Source organism: Diuraphis noxia, unplaced genomic scaffold (assembly GCF_037042655.1).
Source record: "Diuraphis noxia isolate RWA-SAM2 unplaced genomic scaffold, SU_Dnox_SAM2 contig0003, whole genome shotgun sequence".
Classification (NCBI taxonomy): domain Eukaryota; kingdom Metazoa; phylum Arthropoda; class Insecta; order Hemiptera; family Aphididae; genus Diuraphis; species Diuraphis noxia.
Genome location: NW_028301713.1, coordinates 60,123,307 through 60,149,843, shown reverse-complemented (window position 1 = coordinate 60,149,843; position 26,537 = coordinate 60,123,307). Strand labels below are relative to the sequence as shown.

At 28.5% G+C, this 26,537-nt stretch overlaps 1 protein-coding gene across 1 annotated transcript in view; it reads right to left on the bottom strand.

Moving 5' to 3' along the window:
- The window catches only part of LOC107169476 (chitin-binding domain protein thawb), a 59,861-nt gene that overhangs the window by 23,030 nt on the left and 10,294 nt on the right, over window positions 1-26,537 (bottom strand). Inside the window, exon 2 of the mRNA XM_089222872.1 lies at window positions 13,697-13,768. Within this exon, the coding sequence (XP_089078998.1) occupies window positions 13,697-13,745 (49 nt within the window). The 5' untranslated portion in view covers window positions 13,746-13,768. The remainder of the gene's footprint in view (window positions 1-13,696; window positions 13,769-26,537) is intronic.

Here is a 26,537-nt window from a genome sequence, read left to right as displayed (position 1 = left end):
CCTACAGGTAGAGTAATTAATTATTTTGACCGATATATATCATACATTTTGAATACGATTTTTATGAATCATTATAAATAGCAAATATTGAATTCTTATTTCTTATCAAGGACAGACATTTAAACAGCATTTCCGTTTTTCCATTTTTATACAATTATTTTGTATTCAAGTTTTTCATCTTTATATAGTAATTAAGTTGCTAAACTTATCTCACTATTATCTTATACCTTTATGAATACCTAATAATATTATGCGATTTATATCTCAAATATGCATTTTTTTATTTAGGGTAACAATGGACATGATTTGTATTATATATAATATATATTATTATGTTTCAGGTATAATTTTTGAATTACTCATTCATTTCTGTGTGTGATTTTTAAATTTAAATAAAAAAAAATTAGTTTGTAATACACTTACGCAACATTCTTTTCGAGAATATCATAATATATAATATATATATATGTAGAATTAAAATATAGATAGGTTAGTGTATATCGTGAATAATTTAGTTTATTCTACGTCAACACGTGTATGCTCGAATCAATACAATGCATTCGTTAAAAGTTTATATATATACCTATTACCTAACATATAAATAAGCAGACAGGTACTACATTTTATATTATATATTATAATGGGTATATATTGCATTTGTATTTGGAGACATTGGTACGTCTGTACAAATATTATATTAATACACAATTGAATAGTCCAGGCGTGTTTCCTTTCCTTGCGTTTCATATTATTACCCACAAAATTTAACATTATTATAGACACACTGTGATATACCCGTGATCACAAGCATGTGATTTTTTTAAACGTATACAAATGGTAAAATAGTTGGTTTTTTAGAAACACGTTACGGTAAGTATATACGTTTTGAATAGACGCGTTTATGTATGACCACGCATATCTATATACTACCTACCTATTATATAGTGTAAAAACAGCGGCCTCACATGATGTACCTATTTTATTGTACGAATATGTTACCATAGTTACACACTATTACACTATAGTTGGATATAACTGCACATTATGACTTGTTTCGTACACTGACCCGCGAAATTCGGTGACCGCGTATGTACATATTAGCAATGAAGTATGGCATTACTGCGTTTTGTATGTTTAACGAAAAAAATTAATAAATTGAAATTGAAATTTATACGAAATATTTGTGATAATAGTTCATCGTGTTAAATTACAACACTGCAAACCTATATAGTTTTTAAAATGTATTGTTTTTGAAATATCAGATTTACCAATAATATGGATACAATGATACATAGAATTATTTTGAAAAAATTAAGCATGAAAAATTCTCAATTTACCTGGCCTTTACTTAGTATGAAATGAATACACCGACTGCTATACATGGAGACTGCCTAAACCTAACCAAAAATGAAACGACACTTTTTAAAAATTGAACAACCAGAACTCTCGTGGAACCAGTGTTTAATTTTTTCTGAGAAACCAAAATCTTTGAAATCATTTTCAATTTACCATGCCATTGCCGTGTATGGGAAGGTATCAGTTACGTCTGTTATACTTCACCTACTACATTACAGTTAAAATAATTTAACGATGTTATATTTCATAAAATAAGCCCGAATTTCGTCGTACATACGCCGCACGTACTATCGCCGAATGAAGAAAATCAAAATAACACCGGCTAACGACCTGGGCTGGATTGGGCCAGTGAGTTGCCGAATAAAACCTGGTGGGCCGTGACAATTTTGGGCCGTTCAAGTCTTGAGGCTGCTGACTTAAAATGTGTTAAGAGTTTTTAATTAAAAATGGAGTCTAAGTAGTGTTGGACTTGCATAGACCATAGTATATGGTTGTAGGCGTTGTTGATATTAAGTTTGTAAATGGGCTGATAAAGCACAAAAACTCGGTGGGCCTAATTTTTTCGATCCGGCCCTGCAGTGATGACAATGTGTAACCGAGCCACATATTGAGCGTTGAACCAGTAACCGGGTACGGGTACCTACACCAAGCACGTGGGCGAATCGGCAAACGCAGTACAAACGTGAAACATTGATTGCGGAAAACAAATAGCCGGTAGGTGGATTGCGTTGCGCAATAATTGCATAATATAATAACAAAATATACCTAATAATTTATAAAATATCATACATTTTATTATATTTACGTTTTTTTTTTTTTTTTGCGCCGAAAACAATAATTCCGGTTTACATTCGTGTGCGCGAATGCCGCAGACGACGCGACGTGTTTCATATTATACCGCCACCGCCGCCGCATTGTGCGATAACTCCTAGAAGGCGGTCACAATTAATATACCGCTGCCATCGTAGCAACTTTCACTTGGTAAAAAACAAAAAAAATAAACAAACAAACAAACAAATACACGGAGCAAAACAAAAAATTGATAATATTCAACCTCCTACTTGGCGCGGGCAGCGGGCACAGAAGACGATCATGTGCCGCCAATGTCTCGTCAAATAATAAATAATATAATATGTGCAGGTATGTTGTAACATAATAATAATAATAATAAACAATGCATAATATAAAATATGGGCCCACCCCGCGTTTATATTTTGACTGGGTTGGATGGCTGTGTGTATCGTGTTTCATGTAAATCGGGATCTATATATATATATATATATATATATATATGTATATTAAGCTGGCTATATGTATGTAATGTATATAATATATTCCACGCCTCACGTGTCGCGATTATACTCGCGTTCCTATCCTTCAATAATAGTAATAATAATACGTATTATACCCATACAATATATTGCATTATTATTATTTCGACAATCCGCTGAATGCACTTCTTCATATTATTATTATCATTATTATTATTATTATTACACCGATGCAGCAGTCGGGCAATGACTCGACGACGTAAGGTTTGCGATCGAAAATCGTATCTTTAGGTAGAGGCTCCTTCACATAGTGAAATATTGTTTTATATATAGAAAACATGAAGACCGTCATTGCTGGGAAGTACTATAATTTATAATATATTATACATATAAGTAGGTGTATTTGATATCGGCGGCCATGAGCAAAAAAAAAATAGTAAATACCTAATCGAACCGTCGCAATAAATTATGATCTAAACGATGGAACGTACAATAAATCGATAGAAAACCCATAGATACGTCTTGTTCTATATAGATATTATACTTTATGTGCTTATATTTATTATAATTTTATAATAATACATTAATACGTATAAAATAGTTTATTACGTGTAATATACTATAAGCATATAAATCATATTATATTACACCGGCTCAGCGTTCACACACAATATTATAATATATCATTACGGACGTACAGAAATTTTTCACCACAGTGTGTTAAATGTTATTATATTTCTATAGTTTTGGTTTATATAATTTTTACCATATGGTACAAATATGGAAGTCATTCTAATCATAGTATTTAATATACTTACTAAATATTACGGTGTTATATAATATTTGTTTTCGATCGTATACTATAGGTACAAGGGTCAGCAAGTGGCTACCCCGTGGACGAATATTTTATCTGGCCTGCAGACAAGAAATTTACTAAAACGAATTAATGTTACAATGTAAACGCTACAATATAATATAACATATAGGAACCTATACTCAGCCGCAGTCATAATTTTATTATTTATTACATACCTACATGCAAAACCTCCCGCTCAATCCTTTCTTTATATGGCTATATAATATATATGATATTCGTATCGAAAAAAACGAGTTTTTTAGTTTACCGTATTATTGTCTGAAAAATTGAATTGTTATGCTACAGATTGAGGTCAACAGATCAAACTTTTTATTCCAGCCGTTTCGACGGATTTCGCTGACTATAATCGGATTTTGTGTTGTCTATTTCCGAATAAATTTTCATCGTCTCATTTGCTGACGAGTGACGACTCACCAATATTCACGTCAAATAAAAATGTCGATCTCACATCTTATAATCTACAAATACACCTAAATATAAGATACAACCCTAATCCAAAAACTTGGAAATTAAAATCAATGACGAAAAATCCGCATTTATGAACTTTTCCCTAAACAAAACGGAATGTATCCCGCCAAAATTCAATGACAAACCAATTCCACTTCACTAGTCTATCAAATACGTAGGAATCACTTTGGATAAAAGATTAATTTGGTTTAACCACACCAAGCAAAAACGAAAGCAACTTAACTCTCACCCTCGTCTGCCTCTAATTAAATCTAACTAGAGTCTTAAAGATAAATTACTTCTATAATCTATTCAAAATAATCATCAGGCTAGTATGGTCATACAGGATCTACATTTGGAGCCGTGCAGCTAAACCCATCACTAACATTCACCCTAACCAAACCTTTCAGTCAATTACCCTAAGGCTTATCACTGGTGCTCCATTGTACATAAAAATTAATACAGACCTCCATATAGCGACTAAAATATACAAACCGTAAAAGAACTTGCTAAAAGGCTCTATAAAAGTTTTAATTTTAAATTAAATAACTCACAAATCTCTTCATTAAAAACACGTTTTCTCTCACATTGCCACAAATTCTCCGTCACCTAAAAAAAACTGTTCTAGATAATTTATAAAATAAGAGAAAAAATAAAAGAAGTTTTTGAGGTTTTGTTACTGAATTATCTCCTCTACATAATATGATTCGTGTTTTTTTTTTTATATACTTTTGTTATGCTTATTACTTATTGTTTTTATTTTGTAAACAGTTTGAAAGTATTTAAATAAAAAACGAATTTTCATTGAAGGTTAGATGTATAATTGTACACTTCTTGTACAGTTGTACAGTGATGCCAATATGCTCTATATGTATAATGACCGTAGTTCTGTAGTCTAGTATTACAGTTACAGTTACATTTACGAATTACTATTATCAAGTATAATAGTTGATCGAAAATTTAGTAGACGCTAAATCGACACACACACACACACACACACACACACACACACATATATATATATATATATATATATATATATATATATATACCATTGTGAGAACAAGAAACGTACTTTAAAGGTTCAATTCCAATGAATTATAAACAGACAGCGAATGTATAAAAGGGTGTATATACAATGTAATTTAAATTGAAGCTTTCAATAATGAAGCCGATTCATCGGTTTATATACCTAAAGAACAGTAACAACATAAGTACACACGATAACTGCTGTCTTAATACGCGTGTATATTCAATGTATATTTAACTATATTTTGTGATTAACGACCATTGCCATAACCCGATTATATTGATGGACCCGTGTAGAAAATGTTCAACCAAACATTTATTATATTATTATCATTATTATTATTATTGTTATTATTATACACAATGATCATAGTGTTTTGTGTGTAGGTACTAGGTATACACCGTACATTTACCAAATGTGTTTTGAGTGATCAATCGAAAAGTGTTCGCGGAGAACGGCTGAAATCAAATAATTGACAAGAATAATACAGTTAAAATATACGTTGCCCATCATTGATATAGTATGAATGGATGAAGTATACAAATAAATATTAAAAAATAAAATAAAAAATGAAAACCGGTGAAATCATTTCTGTTTTCATTGTCTCTACAGGTGACAAGAAAATAATGATTCTACCCCTGGCTGAGTAACCAATAGTTCACTCCACGTTAATCTAATTTGGACCGCGTTTAATTGAACAGTTAATGACTCGTGACGAGATGGCCGGCATGGTCAGTGATATATATATATATATATATATATATAGGTATATTGTATAAAAATAAAAATATAGGTAGGTTATACATGTTGTTGTTGTTATTGTTATTACTTATTATTATTGCCCGGTGAAATCGAAGATGCACCGGCGACGGTATACATATATCACGCAATAGTATTATATACTCATATAATATGTAGATACAGCCAACACACACTCCAACACAATTCATGTATCATTATAATCTATAGTTACAATATCATGTAGTCTGTATGCACTATATCAGACTAAATTATAACGTGTCTGGATACAGGTTAAGTGGAGGCATAGGCGCAAATAGTGTTTGAGATTTGGGGGCTAAAACCCAACATAAATAATATTGGATAAGCTTAAAACAACATTTAGAAATTTTTTGGGGGCTTAACCCCTAAGGTCCTACATTTGAGTCTATGAGTGGAGGCTTTAAGTGGATGATAGGGGAGATTTATTACTCCCCCTCCCCACGCTTAGCACTTGGTTAGTTCCTTTTTATATAATTTAAATATTATAAATAGATCAGAATAGGACACTTGCATTTGACTCACTCATACCCGATCAGCAAGAACATCGTATGACACATGTGCCAAACACTCGAGACTTTACAAATCAACATACAGATACTCAGCTAACTAATAATTATCCACTGTCCAAAATACTCAACAGTACAACATCACTTTAACAATTCAATATCAGAAATTCAGTAGGATTTCTAGTTAAGTTTTTTAAACACATACCTAAATCTAGATATTAAAAAAAAAAAAAAAAACATAATATAAACCCATGCCATAGCTAGGCAGTGTATTTAATATAACATTATAGACTAATAATGTATTTAAATGAAGCCTATACCTTTAATAAATAAAACGTAAGAGGTTTTAGACTTCTGCAGTGTTCGTCAAGAAAGTAAAAAAACTGTTCACATTTTATTTACGAAATTCTCTTCCACCTCTTCCTCCAACGCCATGAAGTTCTATCAAAATCACTACCTGCTGATCTACGGTGTTTAATATCATAAATATATCAAGCAGTCGTCATTTACGCTCGTTAATGGTATTAATATTATTATTTTTCGTATAATAGGTATGGCACAGATGTAATCCATTTCTATCTTCTATATATATACATATATTGTATATACACATAATGTAGGACAGCCGTAATGTCGTATAGGTGAATATGCTGCGTGGATCGGAATGGACCGACGACTTTACTATAATAATTATACATCTATAGTCAATGGTGCGTGCGTTTGTGACGAACTGCTATTAAACGTCGACCTTGGTGGAAAGAAGATGCTAAGGACCAGATAAAGCCCGATAGCTAGACGGTCGGTGAGCACGATATATAGACACTATTTTTAACACACGACCGACTGATTCCGCAACGTAAATTTCAATATAATTACTGTAATTGACTGCAGATTTTTACGCGAGAATATATTTTATATATTATTCTACATGAAAATCCAGTCAACGATGCATGTCACTTGGTCAACTATATGTTCGTATATGTGTGTGTGTGTGTGTGTGCGCAGATATAATATATCGAAAGGATGCGATCGGATTTGTATATAAACAAACCAACCGTGCCAAGGTCGCGATCACTTGAGTCGGTGTTGCGGACATACGATCGTCCGTCGCATGCATAACTCAATGCAGGTGCTATATGCTCCAGGTATTCTTCATTTTTTAATTTGTGCTCTTTTCATACTTATTCAACTTAAATGCACAAAAATCGACCGTGCGATTTGTTTGAATTGATTCCTAGTTGTAAATACACCGTTATTTATTTTTAGATTTTAGAAAATGTAAACTGCAGCATAAAACAAAGAAATTGTGTCTTACAGTAGATTGGATAATTTGATCACAATAAAAATATACAAGACAAAATATATAAATGATTGATTAGTGGTGTTTGTGTGAAAGTTATAGTGAGCCACATTTTTTTAATTTTTTTTTTTTTTTTTGACTCTCCCGTTAGAACATAAATAATAAAATGATCTAAACATGATGATAGGGAGTCACAGAAAAAAAAAACTGATCATTTCATGATTATATTTACTATTTTCGTTTGAAAAATCTAATATTTAACCTACAATAATCTACCTAATGCAGTATTTTTAAAATGTTTTAATTAGTAATAAGTGGGATGAAATAATTATTAACAACTAAAAATTGTATACTTTTCTTTATTATAAAACTGCGGTTATGTATACATACTATACATATATCATGACGTGTTCCCTGCAAATATAGGGTCACTCTATAATTTAATTACCTACTTATATTACTCAGTATGTACACTATGCGTATTTTTAAACTCTGTTTGCGGGATATGAGACTAAACTGCTGGATTATAAATTCCAATAACTTAGAATTTTTTAACTCATGTATTATGCGTATATGTGCAACAGTTTAACTTCTTTGTGTAACTTGTTTTGCGGACACACGGTAGGTTTATCGGTTAATGTATAGTATCAAAAACATATAATAAACAGAGTGTCCTCGAGGATTTGCCTATTGCAATATCTCACGAAATAATGGAGATATCAAAATTCTGGTTTTGTAATAAGACTCACAGGGATAATAATTACTATTATTTCATATTTTAATTTATTTTAATGTTTTGGTTAAAAATTTAAAAATATATATTTTTATTCAATTACTTATTTCTAAAAATAATTGACTATAGACATTTTGTCGGTTTTATTTTTCTGAAAATACTGACGTTTTAAAGTTTTATCTTCATAAATTCTCTAATTTTTAATATTTTTTTTAGTTTCGAGAAAAATTGTCAATTATTAAACACCGTAGAGTTATCAAGACCCACCCCGCCGCGTATGTTCTCGTACGGACGGCAAAACACTTTCGATGTGTCTAGTTTTTTTTTTTTTTTTTTTCATTAAAAATAAAGTATATTTACAATCTATACATGTAAGTGTATAATGAGTAAGTGTGGTGACAGAGTAATAAGTAATATTTGAAAAAAAAAAAAGAAAAAAGTAACAAGAGGAGGAAGGCTCCCAGCAGTGCCACCTGACCAGAAATTTATGTGTCTAGTTATAATCATATTTTATTTCTTCAAAACAAAAAAAAATATTAAAAATCAGGAAATTAATGAAAATACAATTTTGAAACGTCAATATTTTCAGAAAAATAAAACCTGCAAAATGGCTATAGTCAATTTTTTTGGAAATAATTAAATAAAAAAATATATTTTTTAACTTTTTTACCAAAACATTAAAATAAATTTAAAAAATAAATAATTGTAGTTCTTACCCTGTGAGTCTTATTACAGAACATGAATTTTGATATCTCTATTATTTCGTGAGATATCGCAATGGGTAAATCCTCGCGGGACATCCTGTATATTATAAGATATTAAAAAGTATTATTGCATTTATTTGAAGTTAATTATTACGATTTTTTTAATGAAATCCAAATTGGAACACTTGATGTTAAATATCAGGTACTAATGATACGATTAAAGAACTTTTTTAAGCCGTTACGTGGCCGTGGACAGCAATTATTAGAAAATGAGAAAAACTGTCTGAACGGCTAAAATGGTAATTATTTTCAGCGGTCAATGTTGTTCAATAGGTGTTTTGTTGTGTTTTTCGAAAGCTTATTCGAACAGACTAAATGGACAGACAGACCGACTTGACATTGATGTCGACGCGGTGGCGTCCGCTATGCAACTTTTACAAATTAAATAAAAAAATTCTCCTATTGTGTCCGATAATTGGATGCATTTCCGACGTGTTCTGTTCGTGTTTGTACCGCCTTTTATCATTATACCTATTTACTTTTATTTTATTTTTATTCTTACTTATAATATTCAATTCGTATCGTTATTATTTACTATTTTTTTTCTGTAAATTGTTTGTTCAACAGACACCGGACGCTGTTCGAATTTGTCGAATTACCATTATATTATTAAGATCATTTGGGCCAACATTGTAATTCATGGAAGCGGAAAAAATTGAGAAGTATGTTTTTATATTATACCATACTGTTACATGTTAAGCCCAACCCTACAATTGAATCAAAACAACTATTTCGTTGACTGAATGTTTTAATTTTTTTTTTTTTTACTTCTCTTGTATTATACACATCTCAGGACTCTCAGGTGTATAATCATTATACCGCTGCAAAATCGTGTCATTCAGAATTACTACAGCTGGTATGTAGGTAGAAAGGTACCTATATATATATTTAATATATATTATGTATGTCTATCGAGGGAACATCGAGGATGTCAGATAATAATATTTCTCAACAAAATCCATCAAACATAAATATTTAGAAAGGCTAATATTTTATGATCTATAGTTAAGTTACAAGTTACGACAGTGTAGATCAACCATTGTTGTAAGCAAAAACGATTTGTAATAATGACATAAAAACAACAGATATATCATTAAATCGAATATTAATAATTGCAGTAGATACTTAAATAATGACTGTGAATTTATTTAAAATTATAGTTATGGAAAGAAAATAATGGCAATGAAGAATTTTAAATACCAATAGTAAAAAAAAGCGGACATGAAGTCAATTAATTGTCAAATTCCATGAATAAATTATGAAATATAATTTTTTATACATATAATTGAGGGGTTAAACCGTATTTATGATGAATTTAATTAGATAGTTAATTAAAGATATCAATCAGTAAATTGTAAAAGTAATTATGAAATATAGATGATATAATACTATATTTTATTTTATTTAATTCTTCAACTATACATACCTATAATATATGAATTATTTAAATTTTCTGACACACCCAAGTAAATATTATTAACTATTTACTTATATTTTTACTAGATATCTTACATAGAAATATGATAGCACTAAATTGAAATTATTGTGTATTAACGGTTATAATTTTACAAACATGATATTTGGTTTTATTTTACTTATTAAATTTAAGAGTCAAGGAATATTACAGGAAAAATGTCAAGTTGTTTATAACTCGACGCGTTTAATGTGTCCATCTTTAAAAAAAAAAATTATAAAATTCTATAAAATATATAATATATATTATTTAAATAATTAGCAACTTTGTATTTTAGATTCTAAGCGGAGCGATGAATGAATTGATTTTACAATAATGTGTGTGTTTTTTATATAGTTTTTTTTTATGTCTGTGTACACGATAAATTGTCAAAATAGTGATTCGATTTTCCACTTCAGTAGCTTTTTCAGTTGAAAGTGAATCTAGTTGGTGCATTGAGGAGGTCAAATTCAAAATTTCCAGTAGTTTTCAAACGCACCAGCAAAAACAAAAAAAAAAAAAATTAAGGAAAACAGGAAATTTTACGCAAAATCAATTTTTAAAAAAATCGAGTTTTAATATTAGTGTAACTATCAAACATATTACTGTGTACACATTAAATTTTCACTGTATCTTGATACTGACATTTTCTATACTTGATAAAATTTTCAAAATATTTCAAATCTTTTTAAGTTATTTATAGTCATTTGAAATTTTCGACATTTTTAGTTTTTTTTTTTTTATAAATGACAGTAAAATTTTATTCGTTTGATAAAAAAGCTTCAAAATTTAATACAAATCTCCTGATATATTGTTACAACCATAGTTAAAAAATATTAAAAATACATAGTCAACATTTTTTTAAAAGCATTTAAAGTTTGAATATTCACAAAAAAAACGTAAAAATCACGAAAATTTGCAATTTATTTTGAATTAACATTTTTTAAGAACTTATCTTTTTAAATCTAAAATTTGAAAATTCAATGCAAGATTCTTTATAAGTTTGCCTACTTTTATCAAATAAAACATTTCTACCAGAAAGTCTAATTAAATTTTTATGAGCATTTGAATTACAATTAATTTTTTTTTTTTTTGGGGGGGGGGAGAGTGGAAAATTTTATGTTTGCCCGAGCAATTTCGTTAATACTGGCCTGAGTATGTCAAATCCATATTGCCGTTGTGCCACACTGTTCGTACTCTAAAATCGCCACTGACCCACAGTAAAGTGACTATTACAGTATTATCTATCAATTTTTTTTTTTTTTTTGTAACTATTTGAAACAGTTAATATCTAATAAATATTTTTAGAATAATGTATTTTATGTACATGTGTTATGTGTGTATTAATTGCACAAGTGTGTACATTTTTAGAATGGTCATAGTCACCGTCTCGAAGGCGGCCGTGCTAATTCCACGCACTTTAGCCGCTGCTGCACCCGCTCCACAGATCAGATACTTAAATATCTAAACATCTAGAGTATACTTTATAGTTTATATTATAACTAATATTTAGTTGATGTCATTAATGACTTATATTAATATTCAATAATAAATTGTATATACCTACTATGCATGACTGATTCGTTTGAATAAGTCTGGTATAAATAATGAATCTGATTTGATTAATTTGGAATTTATTTTATTGGTATCTACCAAATTATTTTTTTTTAATAATAACATTATAGTATAACATATCCTAGACTGACAAACCGTTTCCACTCAGAATCATTTTTCGTATAAAATAATATTATATCATTGAATTCAAATTTAATACCATCCATTACAGTAACCCACTTGTAATCTACAGTTCAGCAAAGCGACATCCACTTACTTACCCGCTTTTATTTTTTACATGCAGAGTGAAATGGTATTTATGGAAAAAAAATAAACAGCAATATCCTAATCTGTTTGGAAAGTTGAAACAGCCCACAGTTAACGTCATAATAGATTGATCACCAGCGGTAAAGGTTTAGTCTGACAAAGCAAATTTTGGTAGCTGAATATGGTTAAACAATACTTTAGTTTAATTAAAATTTACACGTCCGTAGAAGAGTATTCAGGAATTTCAATAGTACCTATTCATACGTAACTGCAATTAAGCATTAAAAACGATACATTAATTTATTTTAAACTGTAGTTTATTTATTGAGTCAATAATATTTTTAGTGTTCTAAAAATAAAAAAATTATAAACAACTGTCAGTGTCTATTATAGTGTTAACTAATAATTACTATCTATATTATATATACCATGATGGTGGACCAACTGCAGGTGCAATGACACGGATACATTATGTAGATGATTAAATTCTCTAGAAATAAATAATACTTTTAATACCATACGTATGATATCACGTATGATACGTCATTTAAATACTTATTCATCAACTCTCCAATGATGGGGCTTTGAACACCAATATGCCATGCATTGTTACATCTATTCTTGTATTGGTCTTATATTGTATTTCTTTTTAAGTTTTTAAATTATATCTAAATTATTATAATTTATCATCATTCGTTATTATGATATTATTTTTAAACAATTTTTAGTTTTGAAACTTATTCCTATTTTTTCCTAACATATTATAAGTATTATCATTGGTCGTTGGCTTTTACACAATAGTTATAAACTATATTACTATATAATTAATATTAAATTATAATAAATGATTTTGATCATTCAAATGAGATAATTTTAAATTGACTTGAATTTTATTTCAATCATTAATATTGCTTAAAACGCATTATTAAATATATATTAATATATAGGTGTTATAAGAGTATTTATATATATCACTTGTAATGGAGCTTATAAAGCTTGTTATAATTAACGCATAATATGTGGTAAGTCTATAATCGTTAAAGCCATTTATTTCAATTCAAAAATATAAAATGTACCAAAATATGACGTATGTATTATTTATATAAAACTGTTGTAAACTGCAGTTTTATATAATACAATTAATACACATGATGTTATAGTTTTATTGTTTGTAACTATTATGCAAATGTAGAAAATTATGTAAACATACGTACTCACAATTTTAGCTCATATGAGTACATATTTTTGCATTATAACAATTAATATGGCATTTAACGAATTAACGCTGTAGCTAATGTCTTTCAATATAAGAATAAGTTAATAAAATAAAATATGTAGGTATAATGTTTAGTACTCACTCAAGAATAGGCACCACAATCGATCCGTTCTGATCCAATTGCGTTTCATCTTGTCATTTGTGTGGAAGTCCGCTGTAAAACACAAACACGGTTCTTTTAGACATGACGGTCATCCATGATACGTACTACTCGCGTAAACGCTACCCGTAACCCGTTAACAAATGGGGCGAGTGATAATAGTAATAATAATAATATGATGACAATAAATTGATAAATATACGAATATAACTCGATGGTTGCAAACGAAAATCAAACAAATCTATATTGTAATAATATAAAAAATGAAATAATATCGAAAATCGATGGACGCAAAACGCGGTGACGGCACGTCCTGCGTGTGTGTGGGTACATCAACGACACTATTCGGGACTGTCGCTTTTGGTTAACTCGCCGCAGTGACGTTCGCCGTATTGGTCGCCACCGCCACCACTGCAGGTAGGGGAAACAACTCTGCCAGAGGTACCGAGCGAGAAAAACACCTCCGATGAATCCGACGCGTACGGTAATAAATTTATTATGTATGTGCGTTTGTTTTTCCCGGAGTTTTTGTTTTCCCACGGACAATGCTGCACTCTTTAAAAGTGTGTTTGTTATGCAACAACAATATAATAATAGGTACCTACCTAACCTGATGTATGCTATATATTATATTTTAAATCGTAATTAATTACGACCAAAGTGTACGAACTCTTCACTATACGTATATTACGCGTATATTATAGTTTATAGTGTATAATAATATATTAAGCTGTTCTTATTTTAAATATTTATTAGTAACGAGATTTGTATACTATACGTAGAAGTCAGACATATTATATGTATTAATATTTATTTTATTTACGTGTAACCTACAATTATATTTTATATAAGTGTACTCGGCGCCTCATTTAAAAAATTAACTACCACGAGTAAGTTTATTATTTTACAGCGATTTAACACATTGATACATGGTTTTAAAGTTCTATTGATTCTACATTTCTACATGATAGGTATTTAGGTGCATCCGATTTTTTATAATAATTTTTTGTATTAATTTTTTAAAACTGTCTACACCAATACATAATAATAATTAATGACATTTCGTCGTGCACGTAACTTGTAAAAAAAATTACTCAAGATTGACTTTCATAAGAAATATACATTCAATATTATTTCGTACGTCATTATTAGATGATGCAGTATAATGTATGTAAGCGCACTATAAGCACGATTTTATGTAAGTGAATAAGTCTAAACTGATATGTTAATGCTCAAATAGAACAAATATTAAGCGTGAAAGGTATTTAAAATGTTCATATGTATGTAATATATAAATTATAATATGTATTATACTTTATTAGGGCCGTACAGGTTAACTGTTTAATTTTTAACGATTAATAGTTGATCTTGATACCTATTACTTATTTTATAGCACAATAAAAATAAACTATCGTTGTGCTACTGCAATAATAGTTATTATACTGTAGACAAAGTTTATTCTTAACGTTTATATCAGATAATTTATTATTGATTTCTGAATTCCAGCACTTAGTCCGGTAAAAACTGTTAACTGTTTACGTATATAATATATCTGTTCACCGCGACGTCAATCACAAACGGAAAATACAATACCGGAAAAGGGATGATAAGACTATTATTATAATGTAATAAAAAATATTAATTCTTGAAATGGTGAAACCGATTTAATCCACAATAGTAGGCACTGTCTATGTATATACGAACGCGACTTCCGATTCGATTTGTACAGTAAACATGTTATTATATTTTATATATAAATACCTACACCATAGTATTATACTATTGATTGTCGAAGTAAATCGAATATGTCCATCATGTTTTATTATTATCTCATTGTGAGTTCCCGTTTTCATGGATGGATTTCCAGCTACCTACCTATAAAATATATTAATAACTAACACACGGGTGCGTGTCTTTTGTTCAGGAATTGTGTATATGTTTGAAGAAAATATACTACGAAAATAATATATACATTTATATATGGAACGCGGAGGATTGCAGTGCGTTGAGCGAAAACAACATTTTGGAATTCGCGGTTGATCGATTAATAAATGAGAAAATAATAGTTTACATACACTCAACTAATAATTAAATGCGATATAAGAATGTGCAATTAAGAGACACATTAGTTAATCAATGAAAAACAAAAACACAATATATTTTTTAAATATTTTAACATACCTAAACCAGATTGAAATGGGATAATGGGATGGGTGACTTTGATTTTTATCCAATTATTTTTTTTAAAGTGGCATATGGTGACACTGATTAAAGTACAATGTTTTTTTTCTATGAATTTGTGAAGGGATATGATACTAAATAATTGGTAGTTGAAACTATTTTATTTTGATATTTATGTTATTATTGATACAAATTCAAAAACAATGTTTAGTTTTTGATTTTGTTCGCTATGAAAAATTCTACCACAAATAAGTAACGCATTATTTTATTTTATTATACCTATACTTAATACTGTCTTAATACTTGATTAATTAGCTAGGAATATAATCCCGAATGTACTAAGTTTTTTTTATTTTTATTTAACTATCCTATCAATATATAGGCCATTTTATTTTAGAGTTAGATCATACGTTACATTTGTTCTCAAATTTTTGACCCATGAAAAACTTAAATAAAATAACAATTATATAAGAAAATTATTTAATTAAATTATATATATATATATATTATAAAAGCTATTGATATTTAATGATATTTTGGTGCTTAATACTCATGTACAACTGTACAAGGAATATCATTAGACATTAAATAAACAATATTTCGGGCCAAAACACTGGTATATTGTGTCATATTTCCCCTGTTAGACTGTATTTGTATGTCACATAAAACCGATCTCTTCCACCCACTTAAATAATTATTATTCCAAAGAATAGTGTTAAAATCAAATAAAAAGACAAATTGTAAAAAAAAACCTTATAAACAACACTTTTTCAACAGAAAACGTCGTATACTCGTGCACGTTTCAGTGATGTCACATTTACCGTCTCTTGGTCCATCCGTCAAACAATAGCGAGACGGGTAAAACGATAATTGGTAAGAATTGTATTCATCATCGCGAACGTAGTGGAGAGCATAATATATAATATACACACGCGTGCGCGCCGCCGCCATCAAAAAGAAGAAAATATATCACGTTCCGGGTCGGTTGGCTTTGTAGAATCATTGTATTTTCAACTAACACGCGTCGAGTAATCGCAGAACCGTTTTTAACTATTATTATTACTATCTAATTGGCCGAGAACGTAGAAAAAATTTGACGGAATGCTTACTTTGATATCACATAAACATCTAAGTGGATGTGTGGGGGGGGGTGCATTTGTAGATGATCTAAGTGGGGGGGGGAGTGTGTGTAAAAAATCTGGAAAGTAAAAAAAAATTAATTGAAAAACAAATTATATCATTGGAAATCAAAGTTAAATGGAAAAAATCATCTGTTTTTTCGTTTGAAACATAATATATGATTAAGGGAAAACTATGTAATATAATGAAATATTTTGTCACGAAGTAGCAACTTTTTATAAGTAATATAATATATTACTGTTTATTTTTACTTTATGACTACATTTTTACATACTTATGCCAAACATAAATTCGATTTCAGTTTACTATAAATTGCTTTTAATCATGTATACAAACAAAACGTAATTACATGAACATTTAGCTATGGTATTATATTTTTCAATGGTTTTGAATTTACAATATAACAGGAGCAATGATGCATTTGGTAACAAACAAAAAATTTTGCTTGACGACTTTTCTCTGCGGCATTTATGATACATGCATGCATTACACACTTTGATTAAATTATAAGGAAAAAATGATTTCTCAATCACAAAATGAGTAATTTGTTATTAAAACTCATCAGAGCATAATGAGGTTATGGTTTGGTAAGTATGAATCCGTCATTGTTAATATGAATACAATAGAAAATGTTTTAAATATATGAATAGATAATACTGCAGATAACTTCAATTTAACTTAGTACCGATCTACATTCGATTTAGGATGTACCAAACATTTAAATACCTACCACCTTATATATTGACTTTATAAGTAATGTAACATTATACACGAATACATATTGACATATGAATTCTTGAACTCTATGAATTCGTTAAGAATGTTAAGAGAAAGGAAATCGAAGTATTATTCATATTGTACAACGTGTAGGTAATACTCTTATTCGTGACTTCATAAAAACTATTATAATATCCATTTTTTAAAAAATATATAACAAGATTTAAAATATTCATTGGATGGATATTTTATTCCATATTGTATATTTTTTATTTTTTGTTATAAAAATCAAATATTTTTTTTTTTTTTATTAAACAACTATCCGCGGCGTCTATGGCCATTGGATGTAACAGTACATTATCTATTAGTATATTTACATATTACATTAATATTTAAAAAGATATACAAAGTGATTTAGTATTAAATCAAATATTAAGTAAATAATTTTTAATATTAGATTGAAATATTGAAAAAAAAAAAAAAAATTATACTACTTAGAATAAATATATGTCAAATTCATGAAAACAAATCTAACCCAGAAATCTGTTTTTATGTAATTTTGATAATTTAATTCATTCTACTTAGATTTATATAATATTAATATGACATAAAAATGTAAATAAAAAACCAAATCTTCTAGAAATCTATAGGTAGTGTGTATAATATTATTATTTGTTACAGAATCGTATTTAATTAAATATTAATGTCAACCGACCTAATACTGATTTATTATTAAAAGGCACTCGAGAGACTAAAATATTTTATATATATTATTTACTCGAGTACGTGTATTCACATATATTATGAATAATATTATAGCGATAATTCAACATTCAATCTATACGAATATGAAAATTGTTTCGAATTTGGGATAATGTTATGTTTATTTATAATTTTAATACTGCCTTTAAATATATTTTGTTTTAAACATTAAACACGTTTGGTAACATTTGTTGTTATTACATTTTATTAAATAATAATTTGATTTACAGTACATTATTATGTAGCATGTAAGTACCAAATAAGTAATACCTATATATAATATGTATTATTTAAGCAACAAAACAAGTTGGGAAGTATTATGAAATGTTTTAATATAATCGTTCTACATACGATATCGTATTTCATTTCTATATAAGTTGATAGTCTCGATTGAAAATAATATCGGCCACATTATGCAAATTATATTATGTAGGCGCGGGCGTTAAACGTGACTGAATATGGATCAAATCGATTGATTTTTAATTCGTACTTAATGATTTATGATTATTTCACGAGTTTAGTTAACATAATAATATAATCTATTATAACTACATATCACATGATATGGTAAGCTATATAATAGTAATAAGTAACAAGTTATAATAGTATAGCTATTTATTTATGTATAATATTTAACGATATTTTGTTCTAATTAACGCGTTATGCATTTTAAATACATTTTTTTTTTATGTTTTTAATAGTTTCGATGTCCATACAATTGTTTTAAATTATATTCAAATTCCATTTGAAACCATAAAATATTATAACAATATTTAAGCCTATAATTTATTCTAATACCTAATTTTTAGTTTTCAAAATTAAAAATTATTTATTCAACATGTACAATGTACATACTGATTTTCAAATAATCGGCATCGATACAGTACGGAGAAGATTATCTTTATTCAATATCGAAAGTATTACAGAACATAATTTTTAGTATCTGATGGTTTTCATGACAGTTAATACAAACAAATTGTTATTATTAATTTATGGTTTATAAGTATTTCACCATATTTTACTGAAATTCGTGATTTCGTTACAAGGCAAAAACTTACGTCATTTTTCAATTTGGTTTACGTGTGAAAGTTCAAGACCAATAATTTCAATAATTCAAAATTCAAAAGCTGTGTGTACACATCATTCACCACTAATAAATTATTCCACTTATATTATTAATATATTATACACGCGTATACAAATTTCTCGTTTATTATATTCTATAAAAACAAATTTATCATTTGTATTTCCGTTCCGATTCTATAATAATGATATACATCAATACATGGACTCACGAGGAAAAAAAGAGAGAATATAAAAAAAAAAAATTAATAAACGTAATCATTATTATTATTTAATCGAAACTTATTGGTAGGTATAGGTAGGTACAATCTATACGGCGGCGCATCGTCGCCCGATGATCGATGAGCATATATATTATAATAATAATATTATTCACCTATTATCATATCGCATGTCCGAACACACTCGCAGTCGTAACAATAACCGGATTCGTCAGTTATCGCATCTTCTTCGCGGATGTATTACTACCTATATAATATAATATTTTATTAGGTATATGCTAAACACAATATAATATAGGAAGGCTGCAGGTCTGAAGCCGGTATAGGAGATGATTGGTATACGAGTGTAATATAATAATATAATTTTTGGTTGCGCAACGACGACATCACCATCGAGGAGTAATGCGTAAAAATGTCGGGAAAAAATATCGGGGAAAGTTGTGAGACTGTGCAGTGTGCATAGTGCGATGATGGGTACTACAGCGAGCTGTATAATATATAATGGCAGACGCCACCAATAAAAAAAAAAGTGTTCGCGTGTGTGAACAGCGTAATCGACCTTCACCTTTGCAACACAACATCCGCTATATACAATGATAATAATATATGCAACATATCAGGCCAGGTTCCCCGACCGAGTGATGTTATAATATCACTTTTTTTTTTCATTTTACTACTATGGTATGTTTATTATGTGATTATACAAAATTATGTCACACTTGATCACTCGGAGTATTTATTTATTATTATTATTATTATTATTAAATAATTGTTATTTTATCCACTACCTTTGAAATTAATATTATCTGCAGTATGTGTGTGTGTGTGTCGGGGGGGGGGGGTGTAGCACGTTGTCGCGTTTATATGTTATTCTTTTTTTTACATTATAATATGTCTAGGTACCTCTATTGAGAGCTATTACTACATTATGGTATAGTAAACATATTAATATTACGCGGCTTTTTTTTCTTTTAGTCTATTATTCGTTCACCTAAATACTATTGTGTGGACGGAGATTACGAAATTCAAATAAAAATTATTATTATTATAACGTCGTATGCTAATGTTATTTTTTACTATACATAATGATAAAAATATATTATGACCTATACAATTTGTGTAGAAAGTATAATATTTACAATCTCAATAGTTAAAAAAACACTTTATCTACGAATGGAGCTTTAACACAATTTTACAAAAACTAAATTATCTATACTCAATATTATGGCGATACATATCCGTTGAATGTGTTAAACGAAGAGCAGTTGGAAACTAATCTAACCACCGCGTGTTAGTATATAGAATATAAGTTATAGGTATAGATATACGATAAAAACTAATGCAGTTAAGGCTGTAATTCCAAAATAAAATTGTTTTTGAGTCTGTATTAAAGACTCGCAAAAGAATAGCATCGTACGAGCACGATGTAATTATTAATTATATATGCTCGTAAAAAAAATTATCATTTAACTTATGAAAACAAGATTACCGAACATGTCTAACTAAAAATACAAATAAAACTGGAAATTTACAATTATTATATATATGATTGTATTATAGTATAATAACTTATTATGTAAATGTTGAATTATAACGAAAGTTAATATCACATTAAATAGGTTTACATTTTCTATTAGATAATATTATACATAGGTAATGTCTATTTAGTTATATGGGAATTCATATTAGGTGTAATTTGTTAAGTTGTTAACTACGTAATTATATCATTAGATGTTTAACTGTTAAATATTCATAAATCTATTGTATTTTTAGTCAATATTTCTGGGAATTTAAAAATACCATTGCCTATTCTAAGATGGAATATTTAAATGTTTATGTTTTTTTTTTTCATGTGGTAAGTCCATTTTTGTATTTTACAATCCAAGTCTACTTTACTTTTAAGATGACCTTCATTTTACTTAATGAGTTTAATGAGCATCTCGGCGTATTTTAGATTAAATAATATAGTCTCGTAACTATAGTTGACTACGTTTTGCAAAATCACGAATGTATAATTGTATCTACCAAAATAATAATAATATACACGCATAATATGTTATTTTAACGAACTGCGTTTCATTATGAGATGATATTATGATATAAGTGTTAATACATTTTCACGTGCATGTTTCGGATAGATTCGATTTCGACCCGTTTCGAAGTGCACGTCTGTACCGAGTGAAAGCCACGCAGTGCGTTATGTTCATAATATCATATTATACATAATAATATTTAATATCATATACAAATATACGATGGTGTGTATCTTTATGGACCATGATCCAGCAACGATGATTCACGAGCGTGTATATATTTACTATGACGAAACGGCCAATGAGTTGGAATGCGTTACAAACGTGTAAAATATGTGTAATAAGTAATAACAATCGTTCGTAGGAAGCGAGTGATGCGCTCGTGGGACGAACGCGGGTTGTGCATTCGTAAGTCGTAGGAGAGAAGACACCGTCGGCAGCGGACGGCGGATCCGCTGCATCTATATTGTGATTTAAATATTATTATCAACATTTTTGGCTACACGTGAAAACAATACAACATGATTGTTAACCTTTACGGTCGTGTTCTAATACAAATGCTGAAATGCGTACACGTGAATCGGGCACCTTCTGCTGGAGATCGTCTCATATACCAATTTATACTTTGGGTAGATACTCTATAATAGGTATTAGGTACGATATACCCACAATACCTATAAAATATTAGAGCATACACGAACCCAGTCTCGTGCAATATTAGCATTGTCGATCGTTATAAATAAATAGGTATAGTATTAGCATGCATCAATATGCACGAGGGATATATCTACATATATACCATGGATTCATTTATAATGAATTAATGATAAGTATTTTTGCGATAATAACGGGAATACGATGAACTGGATAAAACTGCAAGTGTCATGTTATAACCTTTGTACACCAAATATACCCTTATACAATTATATATGAAACAACATATCTTTTTGCATGTACCAACTGAATTTCTAACGAAACTATTGAACTTTTTACCGATAGTTTTGATTAATTAGCTGTAAATATTTATAAACACCCAACAAGGTATAGGTACTTTATTTCAGTGTTTTCCCAGCGAAAAGATTAGGAAAGCATACAATGAATCTATCAGTTTTTTAGCGATGCATAATTTTATTTTAAAGCTTTTAGTATTGTTTTTCTATGAGAGAATTTTTAGCAGTTAGGTTTAGGTAATATTATTGGAATAGGTATATATATCTAAATGGAATTTCATATGTATATGTCATCCTATGATTACCGAATTTCATATTGCCGGTGTAGTTGATAGGTACTTCACGATAGGAGAGAAACAGCTTGTTTTAAAGTATTGAATATTAATTTGATGTAGGTACTAATCAATATTATATGCATTATTGTTCATCAAAGTTTTCGATCTTATTGTCAAAATTACGCTATTTTCCAGTGAATCAAATGATGAGCATTTATAAATAAATATATGTCTGTTTTAATTTTTAGTTCGTTAAAATATTTTTTTTTCAATGAATGTTTTATAGTGTATGAAAAATTAGATTTTTTAAATATTCTCAAGGATTTTCTTCGCTTTTAACTTTTTATACGATATTTTAAATTATTTACTATTTATAATAATGAGCTAAAGCTTAAAATCACGTATAAACAGGAATAATTTAAATTAGAAAAGCTTAAAATATATTATTACAAAAAAGATAATATCTATTTTGAAAAGTAGCTTATACAAACCGATTGAAATATAATAATAAAAAATATAATAAATGCAATAAACATAACTTTTTAACATAAGCCCGTTATGTATTCTCTATTTATATTTTTAAAGCAAAATATATGCAAAGTTTATAGTATAATAAACTGATTCTTTTTAAAAATCGTTTTTATTGTTTTTATTGTTTTTATTTTTCAAGGCTTTTCAATGCATCGACATTTTAACGTCGGATTAATATTATACAAATTAATAAATAATAAGTTCATAATAACAAGGTATGGGTATGATTTATACTTAATATCATATTTTAAATAGTATCACCTATTAATATGACAGTACAGATACATATTATAGTGCTCACTCAATTGACAATACTGTAAATTGTAATACAAATTATTAGGTACGTATAATATCCAACAAATCTTGGTTCATTAGAAACAAAGCACTTTATACCGACTTCAAACTCTCTACAGTTAAAACCTACATCAAAAATCTCACGATAAATTTTTTTGCCCAACTAAACAACGCCAAAAGCGCAAAACATATCAAACTTAGCGGTAAGCCGTCTCAAGCGTGGACGTCCTCATGATACCCTATCTCAAGATTCTCAAAATCTTAACACCAATAATATATTAATAAAATAAAAATACTACACCTATATAAATTTATTATTATTTTTTGTACCAATATATATTTATTTATCGATGTAATTTACTGAAATCTGTTGTAAATATTGTTATTATCTTATCAATAAGTTTGATGAACATGAATGTCAGGAACATTTTATGATAGTAATAAAAAAAAGTTATACAAATAATTTAAATTGGGGGGTGTTAAATGTGAAAAATACTCCAAAATTAGTAGTTGAATTTATTATTCATATAGAAATTTCCATAAAAGTGGATGAATTGTGGAAAACAATGTCTAGTAAAAAAAAAAGTATTATAAATGAATTGATTAATTATAGGTACATTGTCAATGAATTGTATGACACGCACGTTAAATTTAATTAAATATTTGTAATTTATAAGAATAATAGTACCGATAATGTATGTATAGTAATATCTAATAATATAAACCATTACAGCTATTTAATATTTAATTTTATTATACCATCACTCAATGCTGTTAAATATTTAGGATTAGTCCTTGACCAAAAATTAACTTGGAACAAGCATATAAGAGCTAAGAGATGAATCCTTAACGCTCGATCTAGATCGCTAAAAACAATTTTATCAAAAAATAAATTTACTAACTTAAAAACAAAACTACTTGTATATAAAACTCTCCTTAAGCCAATATGGACATACGGGTTACAACTCTGGGGATCTGCCAAAAAATCAAATCTAAATAAAATTCAAGTCTTTCAGAATATTACCCTCAGAAAAATCACTAACGCTCCCTTCTACGTCTCTAATGTAACTCTCCACCAAGATCTAGGTATTCTGCCTGTTGTAACTGAAGTGAAACTATTTTACAAACGTTTCTTTGACAAACTTGAAAATCACCCTAACCCACTAATAAAAGAGCTATATACTTTTTCACTCCCTGGAAATCCTCAACGTAGACTCAAAAGGAAATGGTGTCGTGACCATTTAAATTAAATATCCCACAATCACCCTAAATATTTCGTCAAGTAAGTAAGTGCCACTAATGGGTGGCTTCTTCATCAAGCAATCCATGTTTTTTTTAAACTCTTATCGTATACGCTGATTGTGCAAATTGTATAGATTGTGTATGTGCATTTGTAAAATTAAAAAAAAAAAAAAAATTATTATTATAATATTAAATTATCATTCAAAAATTCAAAAAGTTTAAACATTGATTAATTTGTATAAATAAGGGTTATTGATGGATATTTTTATTCTAAGGATGAAATAGCTTGACAATCATAGATTTTTGTCAGTCAATAAAAATTGATAAAAATCCTGAAGAAAATATTGATTATCATTCGACAACCTGTTATATATATATTATAATATCCATTTTTTATTCTGTAACAGCTGTCGGTGGTCACCTGTTACCTTATAAATTATTAAGATGAGTTACCCATACATAGGTAAGTAGGTACGAAGAAATTTCGTTTATACAATAATTTATAAGTACAGGATTCTGTTCACACTCCACAATTGATTATATATAATATGATGAAATATTGTTATAAATATTTTGCCATAATAACGTGTGTATAAACAATAAACAGAGTTTCATGCGTTGTACTGATAAATAAAAATGATTAGGCCTATGCTGCCGAAGCTGTAACGTTCAATAAAAAAAAAAAAAAAAAAAAAAATGATTAATGACATAATATTATAGTATACATATCACATCTGGTGACGTCTAATGATTAGACTCTAATCATAATAATATTATATATCCATAGTGTTTCCAAATGATGATGACAGGAACTTGAAGGTTTATTTTATATAATAATTCTAGTTGTTATAATGTTAAAATATATAGCATATATATACGCATAACAATAAAGTGGTCGCCGCTTAATGTAGGTAAATGCTTTAGTACCTATCTACTGATCAAACTGAAAAACTAGTCGATAACACTAAACAAAAATTGAAAAACAACAAAACGTTTAATAAACGACCACAAAAAAAAAAAAATCAAAAAAAAATGGGGAAAGTAAATAACCGCTTTATACTAAACAGTAGAGGCCAATAATTGTACCTCGTCATTGAGTAAGTAACTGCTATTGATATGTTAAATTTAAATTCAATGATAAATCATTGTAGGTATGTGAAAACGATTTTTAGCGGTTATAATGGTCTGTCAGTCAATATTACTAAGTAATAAGTAGATACTTTAAATATTACAGTATATTATACATTTAAATATTTAATATATAATATTATCTTTCTAATACACAACATCATCACATCGACCCATAGTCAAATTGTGTTCAAAAAAAATTACTAAAATTTAAATTTTTATGAATTACTTATACTAAATAGTAAGTACCTACTTCGTTTTCCACT